Below are 22,918 nucleotides of genomic sequence, written 5' to 3' on the forward strand. Positions count from 1 at the left end.
ACATAGTAAAAGCAATATACAGCAAGCCAGTAGCCAACATCAAACTTAATAAAGAGAAACTTGAAGCAATCCCACTAAAATCAGGGACTAGACAAGGCTGTCCACTCTCACCCTACCTATTCAATATAGTACTGGAAGTCCTAGCTAGAGCAATTAGACAGCAGAAGGAAGTCAAAGGGATACAAATAGGAAAGGAAGAAGTCAAAATTTCACTATTTGCAGATGATATGATAGTATACTTAAGTGACCCTAAAACTTCCACCAGAGAACTCTTTAACCTGATAAACAACTTCAACAAAGTGGTTGGATATAAAATCAACTCAAATAAATAAGTAGCCTTCCTCCACTCAAAGGACAAACAGGCTAAGAAAAAAATTAGGAAAATGACACCCTCCACAATAGTCATAAATAATATAAAATGTCTTGGAGTGAATCTAACCAAGCAAGTGAAAGATCTGTATGACAAGAACTCCAAGTCTCTGAAGAAAGAAATCAAAGATCTCAGAAGATGGAAAGATCTCCCATGCTCGTGGATTGGCAGTATTAATTTAGAAAAATGGCCATATTGCCAAAAGCAATCTACAGATTCAATGCAATCCCCATCAAAATTCCAAGTCAATTCTTCATAGAGATAGAAAGAGCAATCTACAAATTCATTTGGAATAACAAAACACCTAGGATAGTGAGAATTATTCTCAACAGTAAAAGAACTTCTGGGGGAATCACCATCCCTGACCTCAAGCTGTGCTACAGAGCAGTAGTGATAAAAAACTGCATGGTATTGGTACAGAGACAGGCAGGAAGATCAATGGAATAGAATTGAAGATCCAGAAATGAACCCACACAGCTATGGTCACTGAAGCTTTGAAAAAGGAGCCAAAACTCTCCAGTGGAAAAAGGACAGCATTTTTTTTTCAAAGAGAAAAAGGTATTTATTCATCTCTCATAAAAGGGGAGCTAAAGAAAGAGGGGATAGGTACAGATAGATTGTGGAGTAGGAATTTAGAAACATTTTAGTACAAGTTCAAGATTAAAAATAAATACACATTTAAATGTAATATAAAACCCAATATTGGCTAAGGACAGCATTTTTAACAAATGGTGCTGGAGGTCACCAAATAGAAGAATGCAAACTGATCCATTCTTATCTCCTTGTACAAAGCTCAAGTCCAAGTGGATAAAGGACCTTCACATAAAACCAGATACACTGAAACTCTTAGAAGAAAAAGTGGGGAAGAACCTCGAATACCTGGGCACAGGGGAAAAGTTCTTGAATAGAAAACTAATAGCTTATGCTTTAAGATTACAAATTGACAAATGGGACCTCATAAAATTGCAAATCTTCTGTATTTGCAAAGCTTCTGTAAGGCAAAGAACACTGTCAACAGGACAAAACAGGAACCAACAGATTGGGGAAAGATCATTACCAATCCTATATCTGATAGAGGGCTAATATCCAATATATACAAAGAACTCAAGAAATTAGACCCCAGAAAACCAAATAACCCTATTAAAAATGGGGTAGAGAGCTAAACAAAGAATTCTCAACTGAGGAAACTCAAATGGCCGAGAAGCACCTAAAGAACTGTTCAACATCCTTAGTCACCTGAGAAATGCAAATCAAAACAACCTTGAGATACCACCTCACACCAGTCAGAATGGCTGAGTTCAAAAACTCAGGTGATAGCAGATGCTAGTGAGGATGTGGAGAAAGAGGAACACTCCTCCATTGTTAGTGGGATTGCAAGCTAGTACAACCACTCTGGAAATCAGTCTGGCGGTTCCTCAGAAAATTGGACATAGCATTACCTGAGGACCCAGCTATACCACTCCTGGGTATACTCAGAAGATGCTCCAACTTACAACAAGGATGTGTGCTCCACTATGTTTGTAGCAGCCTTATTTATAATAGCCAGAAGCTGGAAAGAACCCAGATGTCCTTCAACAGAGGAATGGATACAGAAATTGTGGTACATTTTCACAATGAAGTATTACTCAGCTATTATAAATAATGAATTAGAGAATTTCTTAGGTAAATGGATGGGACCAGAAAATATCATCCTGAGTGAGGTAACCCAATCACAAAAGAACACACATGGTATTTACTCACTGGTAACTGGATATTAGCCCAAAAGCTTAAAATAGCCAAGATTCAACTCACAGACTACATGAAGCTCAGTGAAGAAGGAAGACCAAGTGTGGGTACCTTGGTCCTACTTAGAAGGAGTAACAAAATACTCAAGGGAGAAAATAAGGAGCCAAAGTGTGGGACAGAATCTGAAGAAGGGGCCATGAGGAGACCATTCTACCTAGGTATCCATCCCATGTGCAGTCACCAAAGGTAGATGCTGATGTGGATGTCAGGAAGTGCATGCTGGTAGGAGCCTGATATAGCTTTCTCCTTAGAGGTCTGCCAGAGTCTGACATACACAGAGGCAGATGATCACAGCTAACCATTGATCTGATCAAGGGGTTCCCAATGGAGGAGTTAGAGAGAAGACTGAAGGAGCTGAAAGGGTTTTGCTGCCCCATGGGCAACAAAACCAACCAACCAGAGCTCCCCAAGGTCTAACCACCAGCCTGGGAGCATACAGTGAGAGACCCATGACTCCAGCTGTATATGTAGGGGGACGATGGCCTTGTTGGGCATAGGTGGGAGAGGAGATCCTTGGCCCCCTGAAGGCTCAATGCCCCAGTGTGGGGGAATTTGCATTACTGAGGTTTACCTATGATAAATAAAATGGCATTCCTATAAAGCCAAATGCCTTTTTCTCTTGCGTTGTTTACTTATTTGATTTCTATGGTACTGGGCACACTGGATCCAAAGGCTCATACTACTGGGCCTCCAAGTCCTTGCTATCCCAGGGATTTTCTTTTAAGACTCAGATCAATTTCATCCAATGGGAGAAGCTTTTTATTACTACCATATATAAAATAGCAATTTGCTACACTTTTTATACTGCTTGATAGCAAAAGAAAGGTCTTAAAGAGATGGCTCAAGCATTAAAGGCTAGGTCCACAACCAAAATGTCAAGAGAAAGAAAAACAATGAATGTCAATATCTGATATAAAGTTAGATATGTGAGTCTAGAGTTCAGTTAGGAAGTCTGAAACAGATTTGGAAGTTCCCCATGTTCCAGGCAAGGTGACAAAAGGTGTCTAGAAGTGACAAAAAGCATGATACATTCAAGAATTATGTGAAACTTTTGATGATGGATAAGTCACTAAGTGTCCTTTGTTCTTATTTTCTATATCTATCAGTAACTTTTCTTTGTCTATACTATCCTTACTATAATTAAGATCATAATCATGCCTAATTCTGGCTCATTGACATATTATATTACAGTTTATATAATTATATTATATTACAGTTTTTATATTCCCATTATTGTATACTATGAATAATGAGGATAAGACCATTAATCAGTTCATTCAAACAGTATGTATTGATTCTTTATAACAGTGTATTCTGTTACATTCATCACTGCATCTCTCGCATCAAGCATATTAGCTGATTTTAAGTAGGTAATTTTTATACATTTGTTTTATTGAATTACATTGAAACATCCTATATCACAGTTAGAGGCAGATTTTTTCTCTAGAAGTAACTACAATGCATGTCTCATTTATATTCTGAGAATATACTGAGCTTATTTAGAGCCAACTTTATATCATAGTCTAATAAAGCATCTAAAATAATCATTATCAGGCACTGTATTTATAAAACTAATTGAATTCTCTATTATAAACAATTTTGTCTTATGTAGAGATCAGAAAAGGGAACCAGATCCTCTGGAACTGGAGTTACCAGGGGTTGAGGTCTGCCACATAGATGCTGGAATAAACTGGGTTCTCTGGAAGAGTAACTGGTGGTTTTAACCACTGAGCCATTTCTCTAGCATCCTCAAATTTGTATTTAAATGCTATTTTTACTCCCAATAGTAGATTATATGTATTTCCTTTTGTTTCTTTCCAAATCACTCAATATCCTTTAATATACTTATCTATTTTCTATCTTTACTACTAAATTATGATATACATGGAATAAGATATTCTTCTGTTGTTTATATCTTAATTAATACTATATAGTTATGTAATAATATTATATTTATATTAATATATATTTTAGCTGGACAAAGTGTTACATTCTTGTAATCCCAACAACTTGAGAGGCTGAGAGAGAAGTATTGTCATGAGTTCAAAGCTAGCTTGGGCTACATAGCAAGTACAAAATCTACCAGAGCTACATAGCATGATCCTGTCTCAAAATTAAAAGTTAATACATATAACTAATTCATTTATTATTATACTTTAATTTGCATCCCAATTCCCAAAGCTGGTACAAATTTGGCTCTCGGTATGTTTGCTGATTGTTTACTTAATCAAGGTTCTCATACTTTACTAAAGAAAATAATAGAATATTTAAATTATATTAAAGTATGATAAAGAGAAAAATGGAAGTAAGTTTGAGAGTTTTATATATATATATATATATTTACTTACTTCTTTTCTATAATTAACATTTATAGAATACTTCTCTTAGAAGAGTATTATATTCTGCATGTATTGTGGTCACTGGATTAATGTGTATGCCTGTTCCACATGCTGCTATCTTGAGAGTATGCCATTTCGAGTTGAATCTTCACAGTGTTTGAAGTAGTCTCTCAGAAAATAAGACTCATAGTAATATCTACTATTTATTTAGTGCTTATATTACTTTCTATTTATATCATTTCAAGTTACTCAGTTTTTTAACAAATTAATGTCTCAAGTTTCACAAGTGTATAATGTGAGAGTCAGAAGTTTTAAGTAACTAAATCAAACATCACACAGCTACTAATTAATGTAACCAGTTGTAAATCTAGATCTGACGCTAAAGCCTTCTCTTGAATAGCTTAGCTCCAGAGTTGTTTTCTGTGACCCTTAGAATTCACTAGGATCAAGCTATGGGAGACTCCTTAGTTGTCATAGTCTTATCCAGACTTCAGGTGCTTAAGTTCTTTTTTTCAGCAGTGTAATTCCAGGTAAAATTGTAACAAGAGTAAAGCTTGTGGCTGTCCTTTGCTTTAAAATGTAACAAAGGCAGAGCTTGTGACTATCCTTTGCTCTAAAGTACACAACATGCCTTGGTTCAGAATGTCAATCCTTGCAAATTCCACTGGAATTTAGCTCTAACAAACACTTTAAACCCCCTATTCATCTCTTTTTTCCAGTAATTCCTTACTTTTATTTCACAATTCACTAGCTTCCCTGTGTTGATGAAGTCTTATAACCAGGCTGAGCTTTTTGGTTTCCTCTCAACCTATTGATGGTCAAGTTTCTGCTGTATCATAAAACCTTTTCTCAGGTACTCACCTATAGTGAGTATAGCCTATAATGGCTAAATTAAACCAGATACTTTAAACCTTTCTTCTAATTTCATGTATTTTTTGAAATACTATAACACTGTGCTGTTTTGATCTCTTTCCAACATACAACAACCAACAATTTGGTTTCTCTACTGGTTCTTTATCTTTTTGCCCTCTAACTTTCTACATGGTCCACAATCCTTTATATTACTTTCCTGTTTTTCAGAAGTTTCATCCATTTTCAAGAAACCCAATGATCTCTTTCATGTTAACATGTCCTAAATTTCTGTGTTCTGGATTTTCTTTCAAAATTTAGTCTCATACTATTAAGTTTATACTAAATGTTCTCACTTGAAGACATCTCATGATTACTTCAAGTTCTATATTTGCCCAAAATAACTCAAAGATCTACCCATCTTTTGTGTCTGTTGCACAACATAAAGAATGTTGGCCCTAGCATCAGAAGACATGGGTTTTTGCTGGCTCTGTTTCCCATTTCCTGTTTTATTTCAACAATACAGTAAAATCACAATAATCACAATTAAAAGTACCTTAGGGGCACATCGTTTAATATTCAGTGAGCTAATTTTAGTTGTAAAGATAAGACATACATAAGCCATTACAGTACAAATTAAAAGTGATAAATACCTGTCTGGGAAATATAGCTCTCAGTAGAGTGCTTGTTTAGAATGCATGAAGCTCTCTGTAATTCCAGCACTCAAGTGGTGGAGGCAGCAGTATCAGGAGTTCAAAGTCATCCTTGATTGCAGAGGGAATTCGAAACCAGCCTAGACACATGTAAAAATAAAATATATCTTTAAAAAAAAGATAAGTTCTATGAAAGCACACTCCTCTGTTATGAAAGTTCAGAAATACAAATGATAAGATGTTGAAAATGTTATACAGGACACCATATTTGAAGTGGTCTCTAAGGTAGAATAAGATTCCATATATTAATGTAAAAGAACAATCAGGATAAGCAAGTAGGTTGGGATTTTGAGTGTAATTTTATAATGGACGTTTGATAATATAGGTTGTAAAGTTTTTTTCTAGTCCAAATATTGTTTTAAGCTCATCTTCACCTTCTTACTTCTCCATGTGGCAATTGTTACTGTTATACCATCCCCACTTGCCATGTTCACTATCAGTTTCCTAACCCATCCCTTACCATTTTTTGTTTAAAATTTCTGCAGGGTGCTCTAAATTTCTAAATTAGTTGACCTAATTCAAATATCTTCCTAACCAATGTATTGTGTGTTCTGTGTGTCTTTCTTTTTTAATTTTAATTTCACATTATTTCTCTCTGTGTGTCTGTGTGTCTGTGTGCCTGTGTCTCTGTCTGTGTCTCTGTCTGTGTCTCTGTTTGTGTCTCTGTCTCTCTCTGTCTTTGACTCTGTCTGTCTCTCTGTCTCTCTGTCTCTCTGTCTCTCTCTCTCTCTCTCTCTCTCTCTCTCTCTCTGTGTGTGTGTGTGTGTGTGTGTGTGTGTGTGTGTGTGTGTGTAGAAGACAGTTTGTAAGAGTTGGTTCTCTCCTACCATGTGGGTGGTTCTGGAGTTTGAACTCAGGCCCTCAGGCTTGACAGCAAACACTTTTACCTGCTGAACCATCTCACTAGCCCCATCCCATCTACCTCTTCTTTCTTAACATGGTTTATTTTTATACTTTATTACTTTGTTCAAGATTTTATATCTGATTTCTAAAACATTAATTCTAAATTATTCTGCCTGTCATTCAAGTTATTCTCCAGCACTACACATTTCATTCCTATTTTCAATATATCTCTTACATAAGACAGTTTGAGTGTGTCATTCTCAGAATTCCATGTGCTATTTGGCTCTTGACAACTAGTTTCCACATGTGCCCTTCATGTGAATTATGTATGCCTATTCAGGCTTTTTTGTTTCCCAGATACTAATTTTTCTGTGAGTCTTTCACTGCTTTTGTAACCCCTACAACGCTTTTACTAGTGTCTTATCTTTTTTAGTCTGTATGATTAGACATATTCTTTTACCTTTAAAATCTCTTTGAGTTAACTGTCATAAAAGAAGTGACCTGAGCAATTGGTTATTATAAAGTGTTTAAATATGTGATTAATTTATTGTAGAATCAAAATTGAGATTTTAGAATAGTAAGGGAAATATTTAGAGGGCAGAGTGATTTTATGGTCTTCTTCAAGGTTATTCATTTTTTGGAAATCAGCAGCTTGCTGAAATACATGGGCTGATATGTGTTGAGATAGTATCTACAAACTCACATGGAGTGGAATTAAAGTTATTAAGGTATTTTATAAACAAAAAGAAGGGGCTGGATTCAGAAACAAGAAAGTTGTGTTTGCTTCTCGTTCCCACACTGTCACAAACTACTTGTATTATCTTCAGCAATTTAATGAATCTGTTCAATGTATTTCCCAAAAAATATACCATTAACAGCTTTTCTGAAATGCACTGTTAGAAAAATCTAATAGTTTTGCTAGATAATCCATGCTGAGTTTTGTAATGTCTCATCATGAATTTCCTGTATAAAATTGTACTTCTCTGATAGTCTATCACAAATCATCAAACTACAAAAGTAATTTGGGAACATAGTAGCTTAAAATGCAAAGATCAAGAAGTTATCCAGGTTTATTTCCAAGAGTCATTTAAGTATTCATTCAATAAGCATTAATTGTGTGGGAAGTGTATCAATCCCTAGAGACACAGCAGTAAAGACAAATGCAGTAAATGTTGTATGTACCACCAATGATAACTGTCTAACATGGGAAACAGTCATAACAAAGGTTGGAAAATTCTGTGATTGATAGTATTCAAGTATAAGGAAGCCAACTGCAGCATTAACAAGAATACAGAGGTGATTAGACAAAGCTTCTCATACAATGTGAATCTTCTATGCTTAGGTATAAGAAATATACATTAGAGAGGTGTTTTGGGAAGACTGAGCAGGATATTCAAAGGCAAAGAAGCATACAATAATATAAAATATTCAGAGTTAATATCTTGTTTTTCTAGCTGCTATAACAAAATATCTTAGACTAGATATACAATAAACCACAAAACTTATTTATCACCATTCTAGAGTCTGGGATGTCTAATATCAAGTTACTGGTAGTGTCTGGTGAGATATAACTTTCTGATTCATGGGTGGTGCCATCTCACTAAATCCTTATATGGTGTAAAGGGTTCATTCATGAGAGCTACAATTTCATGACCTAATTAACTCTCTTAATGTCATCATATTGGCGATTAGTTTTCAACATAAGAATTTGGGGGAGACACAAACATTCTAAACAAAGTAAATGTGAAATAATTTGTCATGTTGATTACTTAATTTCTTTCAACTTTTGTTTCTCCTCTGTAAAATAATACTAATTTGTAGGTAAACTATGTAGGATTGTTGTAAACCAGATAAAATGTTTAAGATAGTATTTTGCAGATTATAAAAATTTCTCCCTACCTAATTAAATGTCAATTCTATAAGGGTAGGGCATCTAGCTGTTAAAGAATGGGCCGTTTGCTAATGGTTGGCTCATAGAAAACATTGTGGAATGAATGATCATCAACATAATTATTTTGGCATAGGTATCCTAAACCGTGAAGTTGAATAATCTTGGTTGGTTTTGTTTCCTTAATATAGATTCAAAGAATAAAGGAAAAAATAATTAGGTAACTCATCTGTTCAAATTTAAATATGTATCTTAAAACAATGAAAAGTGGGCCTAGAAAGATAGCCCAGAGGTTAAGAGCACTTGCTCTTGCAGAGGACCCTGGTTCAGTACACTTACATACATGTAGGTGAGGCACTCATGCACATAAGATGAAATTTTTAAAAATGAAAAGATTTCTAGCTAAAATCATCTCTTGCTTTTCATATGAGATGAATTAAGGTAAAAACAACTTTTAAAATTCACAGTCACTATTCCTTGAGTGCTTTTCATATGCCAGTCACATGTGTAGGACTTTATTCAAATTACAGGACAACAACATAATCCTATGATATAAAAACTACTTTTATTTCTATTTTAATAAATAGGCTCAGGGGGATTAATTGAACTTTCCAAAGTCAGATACATACCTCCTAAACTGTGAAGCCAAAATTGTGAATGTTGATCTGTTGTCCTGAGTCTAGCTAGTAGTAAGTGTTTGGCACATAGTTAATATAAAGTTATTAAGTAAATATGTTACTAATCTTTTACCTGCATATGAACCAATAGTTTAGTTTTTATGGTTTCCATAATTTCAATAAGTTTAAGTGTAGTGACAGAATTTAACCATAAAAGAGAGGAATTTACATAGGAAAATCTCTTGACTGGTAACTCTGATTAGAAAAAACATTTAGATTTGCTTATAAGTTATATATGTGCATAAGTATTATACATACATATGAAATTGAACGCTTATAGAGCACATACAGACACACAAACATACATTTTAAAGTTTCTGTTGTTCTAATACTCCTGAAAGCATGTAAATAATATAACAGCAAAGCTAGACTGGGCAATTACCAAATCAGATTTCCTTGTGTTAATGTAGAAATTAGGGCTCTAGAGAGGTAGTAAATTGCAAAGGTCACACAAGGAATTAAAGTAAAATTAAGAATCTGAGTTTCCAGACTCACAAGTTTGTTTTAGTCTGAACTGTCACCATTTGCCATCTTAATTTTATAGATGAGGTAACTAAAGCATCCTAAGAATGTTGACAGCCAAGTTCCTGCCACTGAAGCAGGACTGAAAATTTGATTTTAAATATGAGGCTTGACTTTATTCTAATGCTTCTTTCTGGGTGTGAGAAGAAAGACATCTCCCTTCTTATTAACCAAATAATGGGCTGAAGATAATTTACAAAAATATTTGTCTTTCTCTCTAAAAGTAAATTAAGGTTGCTTTATTGATTTATTTTCAGAACTTGGACAGTCCCAAGGAGGCTCTATAAAGGCAAGAATCCAAAACACCTAGCACAAAGGAAGGCACTTAATAAATATTTGTTGTTAAATCTATGACACACTGAAGGAAGAAAGAGAATGTAGGTTGGGTAATGGTTTCCCAGAGGATGATGGATGGACAATCATTAGTGCTGAAAAAAAGTGGGAATGAATGAGGAAAAGAGGTGGGGGGAAAGCCCTTAAAGGAGAAGTTCAATCTTTATCAGATTGAAACTACAGATAATCAGCAAATGTTGAGTGTCTTATGATTGGTAGAGATATTTAAATAAGGCCCCCTTAAAATTATTATCCACCCCCGCAACCCCACTCCCCTTTAAATTTTGTTTCAATCATTACCCAGGGACCGGATACAGAGATTCCTATGGGGAGTTCTAATGGGTCGATTCAATTTCAGCTGGATGACGCCACTTAGCCAAGCATTAAGAGCTACAGCTCCGGGAAAGCCGCGGCACAGAGAGGGGGAGAGAAAGAAATTATAGCAAGGAGCAATAAATCCCTTCCCATCCTCCCCTATAACCCATTCACAAGACCTCCAGAAACCATCTGCATTCACAAAACAGCCAGCTAGCTGAGCTGAACACACAGTGCAACCTCACCCTACACACATACTGCCGCAGATCATATACCAACACACCCAGAGCTATATAAATAATCACTCCACTAGCGGTATCTATTGCTCCGTTGAGATACCCTGTGTCTACAACTGCAGTTTCTGCTGCTTCGGATCTTCTGACAGATTGGAGGAGACGGAGGCGGAGGTGGAGGTGGGGGCCAAAGGGAGGTGGGGGAGTAGGTAAGGAAGGAGGAAGGGGAGAAGGAGAGGGGGAGGGGAAGAGGAGGGGAAGAAAAATATTGGAGGAGGAGGGGGAAAAGAAACTGGAGGAGGAGGAGAAGGGGGAGGAGTAAGAGGCGGAGGAGGAGGGGGAGGAGAAAGAGAAGGAGGTGGAGAAAGAAGAGGAGGAGGAGAAAGAAGAGGAGGAGAAAGAGGAGGAGGTGAACTTACCCTGCTGAGCTTTCTTTGGGGAATACAATATCAAGATTCAGCTCTGCATGTAAAATCTATACGGTGTGTCTGCTACTACAGGTCTGATTTTCACCGCCCCCTCCACACAGCGCTCTCTCTCTCTCTCTCTCTCTCTCTCTCTCTCTCTCTCTCTCTCTCCCCTCTCTCTCTCTCTCCCGCTCTCCCCCGCGTCTCCCTCTCTCTCTCTCTCTCTCTCACCCCCTCTCTCTCTCTCTCACGCTCTCCCCGTCTCTCTCTCTCTCACGCTCTCCCCGTCTCTCTCTCTCTCACGCTCTCCCTCTCCCTCTCTCTCTCCTCTCTCTCTCTGTCCCCTGCTGTGTCGGAGGGACCAAGACAGAACTATCTCTGTTTTATCTTCTCTTCCACTAAAGGAGTTTTCATTCAGACTTTCCGAAGAGAGGTGGAGAAACCTAAAGACTCAGGAGAAGAGATCCTTTGAGCCAGATCGAGCATTAGTTTTCTCGGCATGGATAAACCATTTTCTCAAGGTAAGCCACGGGGATTAGCTCTTAAAGACTCCAGAATTCCTTCTATGCAATGCACAGATTGCCATTCATTCCAGCCTGCGGTGTGTGTGTGTGTGTGTGTGTGTGTGTGTGTGTGTGTGCGCGCGCGCGCTCGTGTGTGTGTGTGTGTGTGTGTGTGTGTGTGTGCGCGCGCACACACACACACACACACACACACACACACACACACGAAAGCGCCTGGGTAAAATAAAATGTAAACCCTTAAGATGACATTTAAGTGAATCAGCTCTTGTAGAAAATTATCCATACTGGAAATCAAAATAAGAATTCAGTATAAACCTTTTTTATCCAAATGCCAATTTAATGTATAGTCTGTTGCCCTTTAATGCATTTTGGTGCTTAACTAAGCCCCTTACAGCGCAGCCTAACCACCCAAGGTGAGGACGTAGGAAAAGCCTGTGCTGAGGCCAGTCTGGCTGCCCAGCGGGCATCCTTGTCAGCGTGGGGCTAGTCTGCTATTGGCTCACAAGTCTGGGCTGTGCATCATTCGGATTTCATCACATCACCTTGCCTTGGGAAGAAATGGCGCAAGCTGACACGGCATAACCCCCCACTTACATTGAGTCAGAGCAATGATTTAGAAATTTCTGGATTCATGCCTGGGTATATGTGTACATATCTGTATGTGGCATATGGGAATTTTGTCCAAAATAAGAACTTGTGCACATATCTAGTTAGTCAAAAGACATTTGCTAGGACCTAGGGGAATGATTTAAAGTACTCTTCCTTCCACACATCTATTACTCACCTATGAATGCTGCAAATCAAGCTCAATAAACAGAAAACAAATCTTGAAGCCTATACTAAGTTACATTTTGAAATGCAAATTGTTGTTGCTTCTCTGCACATATTAAAACCTCCCTGTAAAGCAATGTGTTATCACATGAATTGGAGTATATAATATATTAAAGCATGTTCTCAACAAGTCATCTGCATACATAAATACAAATAAGGCACAGACTAGCCGTTCATCCACATTAAGTATACCCTTGTCTCTTTGATTTTAACATTCAGTAAGACTTTATTGTAAAATTCTATACATTTTGTTTCTTTGTGTTCTGTTTTCAGGTCTGTAGCTGCAAAACATAATCTAGTGAGCTGAGTGACTTGGATTTAGAGATATTTATTCAAAATTAAGTAGTAAGGAAGCAAAGAATTGAAAAGAAAGGAGACTAATTCTTCATGAAAGAATTTAAGACTTAGATACACAGCCAAAACCCAGCACAGAATTTAGAACAGGGCAAAATGGGCTTTAAAATTTTTACTTATATATCTCTTCATTTGCAAATGAAGAAACAGTTTACTTGCCTATAGTAACGCAGCAAAGTAAAGCTAGCATTAAGACCATAATGCAAGCTTCTTGCATCTTAGAAAAAATGGGGCTTATAAAAAGATTCTAGTGTCTTAAATGAATAACTAACTTCTTAGAATTTTCCTCCCCATTAAAAGCTTATGAATGTGTTTGGTGTTACAATTTTTCTCTACATCACTCATCACTAAAGCACCTATATCTTTAATAATGTCAACTTCTTAAAACTGCAAGACTCAGGGGCTTGAAATAAACTATATAAGTCTTAATGAAACTATTAAAGTAATGAATAGGATTGGGGAAGCAATGTGACAAGTTAAGAGTTAAATGTGGTGAGGACCTGGCAGCTCTAGCAAGATGTATGTGGTAGGAGGGAGGCCCTGGTCAGTAACAGAGAGGTCAGTAATGTAAACTATATACAACTTGGTATTTGTAAGGGGTGTGTGCTTTGATAGAGATGCAAATGCTTTTGCACAGAGAAGGATTTTTTAGAGAGCAGACTTTGGAATAGTAGAACTAAGAAAACATATAAAGCCATAGCAGAAATTCCCCCTATGTTTGCTTTCAGTTATTCTGAGAACAAGTGTATGTAACAGCAGAGTACGGAGTGGGGAAAAAAACACATCTCACAGCCATTACACAGTAAGGTACAAAACAGCATTGAGCCTGTAAGAGTAGGAGAAAACAGCAGTCAGTCCTTCCTTCTTTCTTCTCCTATCTTTTTTTTTTTTTTAAAAAATCAACATTGAATCACACTCTATCAAAAAAAAGATTTATCATAGAATTCAGAAATGTCTTAAAACATCAGCATGCTTTAGGCAGAAAAGTTTTCAAGTTTTGTCTCAACATGGCAGATTTTAGGTTTTAAAGAGAAAAATACATTTTCTTTTATTAATAAACATCATCACCATTTCATAAATAGGTTTAGCTTTCTAGTTTCTAAATAAGAAAGGAAATTTCTGTTTAGGTCAAATATAGCAAATTTCATAGCTATAGAAAAACTATTCAGAAAGCTATGAACGCCTGGCCAGCAAGACTGACAGGGGTGGGTTACAATGCATCATTCATTACTGCAAAGGTACTATGTGACAAAAATCACTAGAATCTATCACAATATCGCCAGTACTCATAATCACATTGACTGTTATTCAGTAATATGTGATATGTATATTCTTTGTCATTTACCAAAATACCAAAATGACCACAGGCAGTTTGCTGCTCACAAAGAATACCTTTTTAATGGGTGGACTCCTGAATAATAAACATGCATGTAGTGGTAGTTTCTCATCTAGTCTACTAGTAGTATCTTGCTTATTTGTTTTTCAAGATTACCCCATTACCTTCTGCTGTAGAATATGACTATTGTTTCAGTTTATCTTTTTTAGCTAAATTGATTCAGCAGGGCCAGAATATCAAAAAAGTTTATTGTTATCCAGTCTTTAATTACTACACCAAACCCCAATATTACTATGATCCTTACTACCCACATTAGATCTCAAAATCTATTCTAATAAAAAAATTGAGAACAGAAACTAATTTTATACTGTCAGCCTCCTTAACTGAGGCCAACAATGCTTCATTATTGTAGATTTCTTTAATCATCCAACAAAATCTCTTATTCATGAAAAGTCTAACCACTACTTTAATATACCTTTTTACCCTAAACACCATGTGACCTTCTGGTACCAGATAGAAACCCCCTTAAGATATTTTTATTGTTGGTTCTGAGATGTTTATATTATGACCTAGATTCTATTGAGTTTAGCTTTCAACTTTGTGGGCACACCTCTGAGTATTCAGTGGCTTCACTGTAATCCTGTTTTAGGAATATAACATGATTATCACATGTAACTATTTCTTGACATTTTCATGTATTTTAGAAATTGACATATCTAACTATATCCAGTATATGTTGCTATATTTAAAGCATATAAGACTTGAATGACTCCACCCATTCTGTATTTGATGAGTTGGACATAAGCCCATTTCTTATAACTTTTTCAAATACTTTTTATATTCCAAAGCTTTCATGTTCACATATAATCTACAATCCATATAAACAGTATGTCCTTGTTTATTCAGATGTCCAATGAATACTGTCTATTTCTTTCCAATACTAAGACTATGACTGTATAAAGATTTAGTAAAGCTATGGGTGGAAGGTTGCAAGGACTTTAAGTGCAAGGAAGTGAATCTATTTTTGTTTTTTAATTGTCCAAACAAACAGGGGCCTTTGCCCAATTTACCCTCAAGAACCTGAAAATGTAGATGGTGTGGATGAAAAGAATGATTAAATTACATAGCTATAGAAATATAGACCATTATGGGGCAGTATCCTTGAAAATCTAGACCACCCCTATAATTATATAGGTAGTGAAACTGAGGCCAAAAGAAAGCAAATGATTTGACAAAAGTATCATACATAATTGAGTCATGGAGCATCCGTTATGTTTATCTAATTTTTAAGCAGATGTAAGTTTAGCTAATCAGATTTATATGAGAATATAGCCTCCAAAAAGTGTAAAAAAAAAAAGCCTCCAAAAGCCTCCAAAGTGTAGCCATTATTAGCTGCTGAACTCTTTATGAACTGTATCATTATTTTTCCCATTATTATTTTACTTTGGACCTATTTCAGCGTTGTTTGCTTTATTATAGAATCCTAATCAGATATTGTTTTCTATCTCTTTGTTCATTTGTATTTATTCAATCTATCCAAATTATTCCACAGTATGAGTAATTGGTTTATTCTGAGGATACTTAAAATCTGACAGATTTCAAGTAAGTACTGTGTTCATGCTAATGATCTTTATGTCCTGATGTTCCATGTTGTCTCATTGATTCATGTTTCCATTTCCTTTTTGAACATTCAGTCTTCTAGGTACAGGAGTCTACTACTTGTAAAATATTTTCTGCATGGTCACAATTTGTTGATTCTCCCTATATCAAGGCCTTCAGGAGAAGGACTACACAGCCATTTGTGGAACAATGAAGATGTAAGAATACATTTTCTAATGGCCAACTAAGCTTAAATATAGTATAAGAACATCTCTTTACAAAAGCCATTTTTGGTGTAAAAGAGAAAAGCAGTCTGTGAAATATTTGTTTGGTAAATAAAATTATATAGTTATGGTGATATTTAAAATAGTTCAAGGCTTGTATTATAGTTTGATGTAATTGTCACTGCACAATCCAGTGTGGTATATTTTAAAATGTATGATTCTGGAAGCTGAGTGTGGTAATGCATACCTATAGTTCCAGCTACTCTGGAGGAGGCAGGAGAATGGTTGAATATATACATGTTCATATACACATATGAGCAGCTTCTCTTGGTAGACCTTTGAAGTTTCCTCTATTGCTTCAATATTGCTTTAGGAAATGACCTTTGTTTTTAACATTTGGCTCTATTTTTATTAGAATTCAGATGTTCAAAACTTAGGTTAGCCACACGATAGAATACAAAAAAAAATTAATTATCTAACATTTGCTCCCAAACTTATTTATCCTTTAAATAGAATGACCAGACTTTTCTGAAAATGAATGAGTTCACTTACAAAATAAAAGTATTACATAAAACCTACAATACAGCATTTGAAAGATGAAAGTGGTAATAAGTCCTAACTTTTTCTTGGTTCCCCTAAACTTGTGACTTGTATGTTCTCATACATTGTTTGTATTTCTTTTCTCTTAGGATTTTCTGATATGCTTTGAGGTCCATTTAACTACAAGGGCTTTTTTTTTTTTTTTTTTTTTTTTTTTTTTTTTTTTTTTTTTTTTTTATCACCGCAAGTGCCACTCTGACCTCAAATCACTTAGAGCTCAAAAATCTAGGCAAAATGGATGCCACAGCAATAGATGAGCTCCAACAAATTCTGCCTATTGAACAGCTGCGCTCTACTCATGCTAGCAATGATTATGTGGAACGGCCTCCAGCACCCTGTAAACAAGCTCTTTCCAGCCCTTCCCTTATTGTGCAAACCCACAAGTCTGATTGGTCCCTGGCTACCATGCCTACTGTTCTCCCACGCAGTATTAGCCAGTGTCATCAGCTGCAGCCCCTGCCTCAGCATCTGAGCCAATCTAGCATTGCCAGCTCAATGTCCCAAAGCACCACTGCCTCTGATCAAAGGCTCTTGGCCAGCATTACACCCTCTCCTTCAGGCCAGTCCATCATCAGAACCCAGCCTGGAGCAGGGGCCCACCCAAAGGTCGATGGTGCTCTGAAGGGAGAAGCTGAGCAATCTGTAGGGCATCCCAGTGATCACCTCTTTATCTGCGAAGAGTGTGGGCGCTGCAAGTGTGTCCCCTGCACAGCGGTTCGCCCTCTACCCTCCTGCTGGATGTGCAACCAGCGTTGCCTTTGCTCTGCTGAGAGCCTCCTTGATTATGGCACTTGCCTCTGCTGTGTCAAGGGCCTCTTCTACCACTGCTCCACTGATGATGAAGACAACTGCGCTGATGAGCCCTGTTCCTGTGGGCCTAGCTCTTGTTTCATTCGCTGGGCAGCCATGAGTCTCATCTCCCTCTTCTTACCCTGCCTGTGCTGCTACCTGCCTACCCGTGGATGCCTCCACCTGTGCCAGCAGGGCTATGATAGCCTCCGTCGACCAGGCTGCCGCTGTAAGAGGCACACCAACACTGTGTGCAGAAAAATCTCTTCTAGTAGCTCACCCTTCCCCAAGGCCCAGGAAAAGTCTGTATGACCTTCCTACAAGATGGATCCAGAGTGTTTTCCTTCTGACCCTCTTCAGTAACGCATAGGCCTCATGTTTGGGGGAGGGTGTGAGATAATAAACTAGCCAAAGTTAGGACCTCACCTCTTTTGTTCCTGCGGCTTCAAGATAATGGCAAAGTATATCCTAGTGCAGGATGCCTTGCTCTTTTTCACAATATCTATCCCACTCTTCTTCAGTCTTCTGACACCCAGCCTGCTCAGCTTTTACGGCTGTCATGGCATATTCAGGTGATACATAGGCATGAGTTTTGGAAACTGAGGACTGACAGGGCCAGCAACGTGGAGGTTTAGGGGCTCCCCAAGGTAATGCCTCTTGGTGCAGGCTCTGATTGTCACTCTGCTTTCCACAGTGCCTTTGAAGACTTTCTTCTAAGATGGTCATCACAGGTGCATGTGGAACAGTGTTCAACCTTCCAGGGAATATGACTCCCTCTTCCTGCCCTTTTGTCCCTCCTTCCCCCACCCTCCCTCCTCCATCTTTTCTTCCTTTCTATCTCCCTGTCTCTTCTTTCATTATCCTGTTCTGTTTTTTTTTCAGCCTCTCCTTTTACTTTGCTACATTTCTTTATTTCCTACCTTTCTACTATTCTGCTTTCTAAGACTAATTTTTGTTTATGGTTTTATTTTGTTTGATATCTATTTGTTTCTCTCTTCTTGCCTCTTTTTCTCTGACACATTCAAATGTACGGTTTTTCCATAGGTGTTTTCTTAGATGCCAAACTTTGCTATGCTATACTATTTACTAAATTGTATTAAGGGAAATTGATTATTTTAATGAACTGATTGCTAGCAATAGTCGGTATCCCAATGTGTGTATGCACTTACACCCATACCCACTTGTTTGTGCGCATATGAGGCTCTCCTACATTTCCAAATTCAATTAGTTGGAGTGTTTTTTCTCCTTTTGCTGATAAACAACTTATAGTACTGACAGATTCTACTAGCATGCTGAGTAGGATAGTAAATCAGGATGCTCATAACTTTGTATGTCTGACCCAAGTGCCAAAGGCAGACGTGCTTTATAGCTAAATGAACAAAGCAAAGGATATTACAGAGGTACGTTTTCTCTTAGCTAACTGCCCTGAGACTGCATGGCTCAGGCCTTAATAATGGATGTTAAAAGTCATAAAATTTTAGAGCTGGAAGGAATCTTAAATATTAGTCTAGTTCAATGTTGTAATTTTACAGATGGGAAAACTGAGGTCTGGAAATAGGAAGGGAATTGCCCAAGGCCACATACTAGAGTTGATAACAGAATTTCACAGGAACATGGGCCTTCTGACTCCTACTTCATTGTTTCTCCCCTTCATTATATTGGCTCACTGAACTTTTTCTTAGGACTCTGTTAACAATTCCAGAAAGTGATTCCCTTCCAATTACTTTTCAGAAACCATAAGAAGTTAGTGTAGTGGTCTTTCTGCAGTGAAAAAAATGAGTAGTTAATTAACTACTGGGTATTGAGGCTGCCCCCAGTGGACACCACCTTTGATTCTGTCACCATGTAGAAGCTCAAATGTGGGGGAAAATATAAAGAAACCCTAACCAAGTTGTATCTTCGCCATTGCATCTACACTTTGCTGCACATACTGTGCTCCCTCCTGGCTTTGTCTGCAATGGTAGCTGCCTAAGAACCTAGATTTCAGCAACAGTGAACTACTGAGATGAAAGATATGTAATGCACAGAAGTGACTCCCCTCATAAAATGTACAAAGAGCCTGTGCTACGAACCCCTGTCAATAAGGAAAAGGCTGAAATGGTGATGGCAGGGTACAAAAGACTGCTACTAAGAGACATGAGAATTATATAGTTTCCCTCTGTAAGTAAACTCAAGATTTACCAAGGAATACAGATATTGGGGGCACTTGCTTGAAATCAAGGTGCTCCAACTTAGTTTAAGACTTCCAGACTCTATGTATCATCTCTTTTAAAGTATTCATGGATGTGTGCTGCAGGGTGAAGTGAGTAGAAGTGCATAATCATGCACAGGAGGAAGAAAGGGAATTCCATGTCCCTTTATTGGATACATACTGCAGAAATATATGCCACAAAGTCTTTATTGGCTATGGCACTTCCTGAGGTGTATTGACATTGGGTTGCACACAACCACATAACTTCACTTACATCTCCTCTTGTAGAATTGCTTTGTCCTATTTTTGTATATATAAGTATGTTATGATGATTATTAGTATTGTTAATGATATTGCTGCAAATGGTGCCATATATAAGGTTAGGCTTCTTGGGACATTTATAAACCCTGAACCAATACCTGAATACCTATAACTTCTTATGTTGCTTTTAAATCCTTTAACTTTAAATAATTTGTGTTTAATCTTTAAAAATCTTCCTAATGTATTTCAAACTTATTTATCCCTAAAAGCTATACCCAGTTATCTGGATAACACTGGATGATGATGGGCAGCAACACACACTTCTCGCTGCTTCTGTCCAAAATTTGCTTAGAGTCTAGACATCTAAGGATTCTCTGACACTAGTGCATTGTTTTGGAGCTAAAGTTACACTATGGATGCTTGCTTATTAGTTTCAAGCCCCTTCTTAATAGCTCCTAGATATTTCAACCCTGCAGTCCTTACTCAGGCAAATTGTGCACTGCCAGAAGGGCCCTGGGCTCTGCCATACACCCAGAGGAATTCTTCTCAGTGTATTTTTAAATGGCCTTATACTTGGTAGAAGAAACTGAAGGGTTCCTGAATGCAATCTGCTGCCGAGTCAAGGCTTTTACTTATGTCCAAGTTGGCCTGATATGGACTGCATCTGGTTTACATATAGATGGGTCCTGTTGAGGTATGCACACAGACATGTGAGTGTGCATATGTATCCCTTCTGTGGTTTCATATAGATATGTATATATATATATATATATATATGTGTGTGTGTAAATATATAATCACACATCTCTATATATTTTAATGTATTGCACATGTATATTTAAAATATATACAAAATAACTCTAAATCCTTCAGAGTGGCTCTGCTTTCATTATTTCTCTGCTTTGTGATATGTACCGCATAAACAGGAATGTATAGATGGCTGTTTCCTGCTTAGCATTTCCTTTCAGTTAATTCAATCTATACCTAATTCTACTGCTTTCCACATATTGATGTCTTGATATGTGTTCTATGCCATTAGATGAAAGTTTTCTTTTAATTTCAGGTCATTCTTTCTATCATGCTAGCTATAATAAATATAATGTACCCTTATACACTGCTATGTGGTAAGCATGATAGTATATTGTCTATATTTAACAACAACTATATTATCTCATTTCATTCTCAGAGTAACTACATTACTCTCTTCTCCATTTTACAGATGAGAAAATGAAGCACAAAATTATTAAGTAACTTGTTAAATGTGGAACTAAGATTCGAACCTAGGTGCTCTGCTCTCAAGTCCATGTTCAAGAGTCAGGTACAAAAATTTGAAGTACACTATAAACCATTCTAGAGTAACAAGTTTCAGTGGTGATTATACTTCTCTTTATTACACTCCATTTATCACTTTAGTTAAACATGATCCTATGTTAAGAACAAAACAACAATCACAGAAATATTTTAGTTGTATTGTTTCCAAAAATATTGGCATTACAAATTTCTGACTTGAATCCAGAGTTATTTTCATTTTAAAAATTTCAGGTATCTTAACTTAGGTTCCTAGAAAATAGAACTTGAAGCTAAAGCTGGTTTATAATCCATGTAAACAAAATGGGGACAATAGTGATGAGTTAGGGATAGCAACTATTAGGAAATATAATAAGTTAGCATAACCTATTTTATGACAAGTTAGTTTCTCAACCTCTTATAACAGGCCATATGAAATTACATCTCTACACATCCCATATTTGGGGAAGGATTTATCTGCTAGCTCTCATCTTGTATACACCTTCTTATGGCATAATAAATCCTCTGTGATGCTCGGTAGTATACCTGTGACTATCCGTATACATGCAGCATATAATTTGGCAACAATGAAGAGGCACTGTTATTCTACTACAGAAAGCAAGGCATATATGTGGGTATGAAGTGTTATAGATTTATAGTGCTGTTAGACTGGTACCTATTATTTTACCACCTTCCTTTATTTTAAGATAGTGTCTTGCTATATATTTCTAGCTGTCCTGAAACCTACTACGTAGACCAGGCTGGCCTCAAACTCAGAGATCTACCTGCCTCAGCTCTCTAAGTGTTTGAATTAAAGCTGTGCACCACTATGCTTTGTTTTAATCATATTATTTTAAAGTGAGTTAGAGACAATCTACTATCTCTAAAGTACACAGGACTATACTGTGCTCACAAATGATTTGTTCTGAAGGTCTTTTTCCCCAACATGGACATGAAGTCCCTAATTCAACTAAAGGAGTTGAAAAAAGTTTCAAAATATCCTTATTTTTAGCATAGAATTTTATTTCATTTTTGTGAACTACTCAAATAATACAAGCATGAATATATATATATATATATATATATATATATATATATACATTCATTTAGGTTACTAAGCATAATAACAGGAAAATGGGGTAATAAATTCAGCAAAATTGATTAAATTAGGTATTTTTGAAACAGGAAAATAAGTTTCTTGACTGGTATATTTTTCAGCTTTATCACCATAACAAGATATCTAAGATATTCAAATTTGAAAGAAGAAAGGTTTGTCATGGCTCATGATTTCAGTCCATAGTGGCTGGGCATTGTTTTTTAGGCCTTTAGAAGGCAGTAAATTATGGCAGGAACGCTTTGAAAATGCAGTGACTTACCTCATAGTAGATAATAAACATAGGGAAAGAAGAAAGGACCATTGTCCAAACTGTCCCTTCAAAGGGATACACAAGTATCTGAAAGTCCTTTTATTAGGCTACACTTCAGAAAGATTCCAGATTTTAGCATAAAGCTCAGTTATAGAGTGCTTGCCTAGCATATAAAAATCCTTGAGTTCCATTTTTAGCACCACAAAAATGTTTCTACCACCATGCATTAATACCACAAGAGGGTGACCAAGACATTAACACATGGGCCTTTGAGGGAATCA

General features: G+C 36.7%; 1 protein-coding gene and 2 long non-coding RNA genes across 7 annotated transcripts in view; 2 read left to right on the forward strand and 1 right to left on the reverse strand.

Moving 5' to 3' along the window:
- LOC143435471 (uncharacterized) overlaps positions 1 to 11,374 on the reverse strand; it is a 75,660-nt gene extending 64,286 nt beyond the window's left edge. For 3 of the 4 annotated variants that reach the window (XR_013105807.1, XR_013105805.1, XR_013105804.1), the window contains exons 1-2: positions 11,287 to 11,374; positions 5,997 to 6,136 (exon numbers count right to left, since the gene is read on the reverse strand). This is a non-coding gene — a long non-coding RNA (uncharacterized LOC143435471). Of the gene's footprint in view, positions 1 to 5,996; positions 6,137 to 10,619; positions 11,162 to 11,286 lie in introns of those variants that run through there. The other variant, XR_013105806.1, reaches the window with a different exon arrangement.
- LOC143435472 (uncharacterized) lies at positions 11,261 to 16,872 on the forward strand. Of its 2 annotated transcripts, none has more exons than XR_013105809.1 (4): positions 11,261 to 11,367; positions 11,679 to 11,795; positions 16,014 to 16,136; positions 16,832 to 16,872. It is a non-coding gene; the product is annotated as an uncharacterized LOC143435472 (long non-coding RNA). The 2 variants fall into 2 exon arrangements; XR_013105808.1 differs by having other exon boundaries at positions 11,265 to 11,349.
- A 52-nt stretch (positions 16,873 to 16,924) lies between these two features.
- On the forward strand, positions 16,925 to 22,302 carry Spry3 (sprouty RTK signaling antagonist 3). The gene has a single exon (XM_034485564.2). The coding sequence runs from the start codon at positions 16,977 to 16,979 to the stop codon at positions 17,841 to 17,843; it is 867 nt and encodes a 288-aa protein (XP_034341455.1). The 5' UTR covers positions 16,925 to 16,976; the 3' UTR covers positions 17,844 to 22,302.
- Positions 22,303 to 22,918: the final 616 nt, after the last annotated feature.

This window comes from Arvicanthis niloticus, chromosome X (assembly GCF_011762505.2).
Source record: "Arvicanthis niloticus isolate mArvNil1 chromosome X, mArvNil1.pat.X, whole genome shotgun sequence".
Classification (NCBI taxonomy): Eukaryota; Metazoa; Chordata; class Mammalia; order Rodentia; family Muridae; genus Arvicanthis; species Arvicanthis niloticus.

Bases quoted from the DNA above. Each gene is read 5' to 3' on its own strand.
- Spry3 (XM_034485564.2), top strand. From the start codon at position 16,977: ATGGATGCCACAGCAATAGATGAGCTCCAACAAATTCTGCCTATTGAA.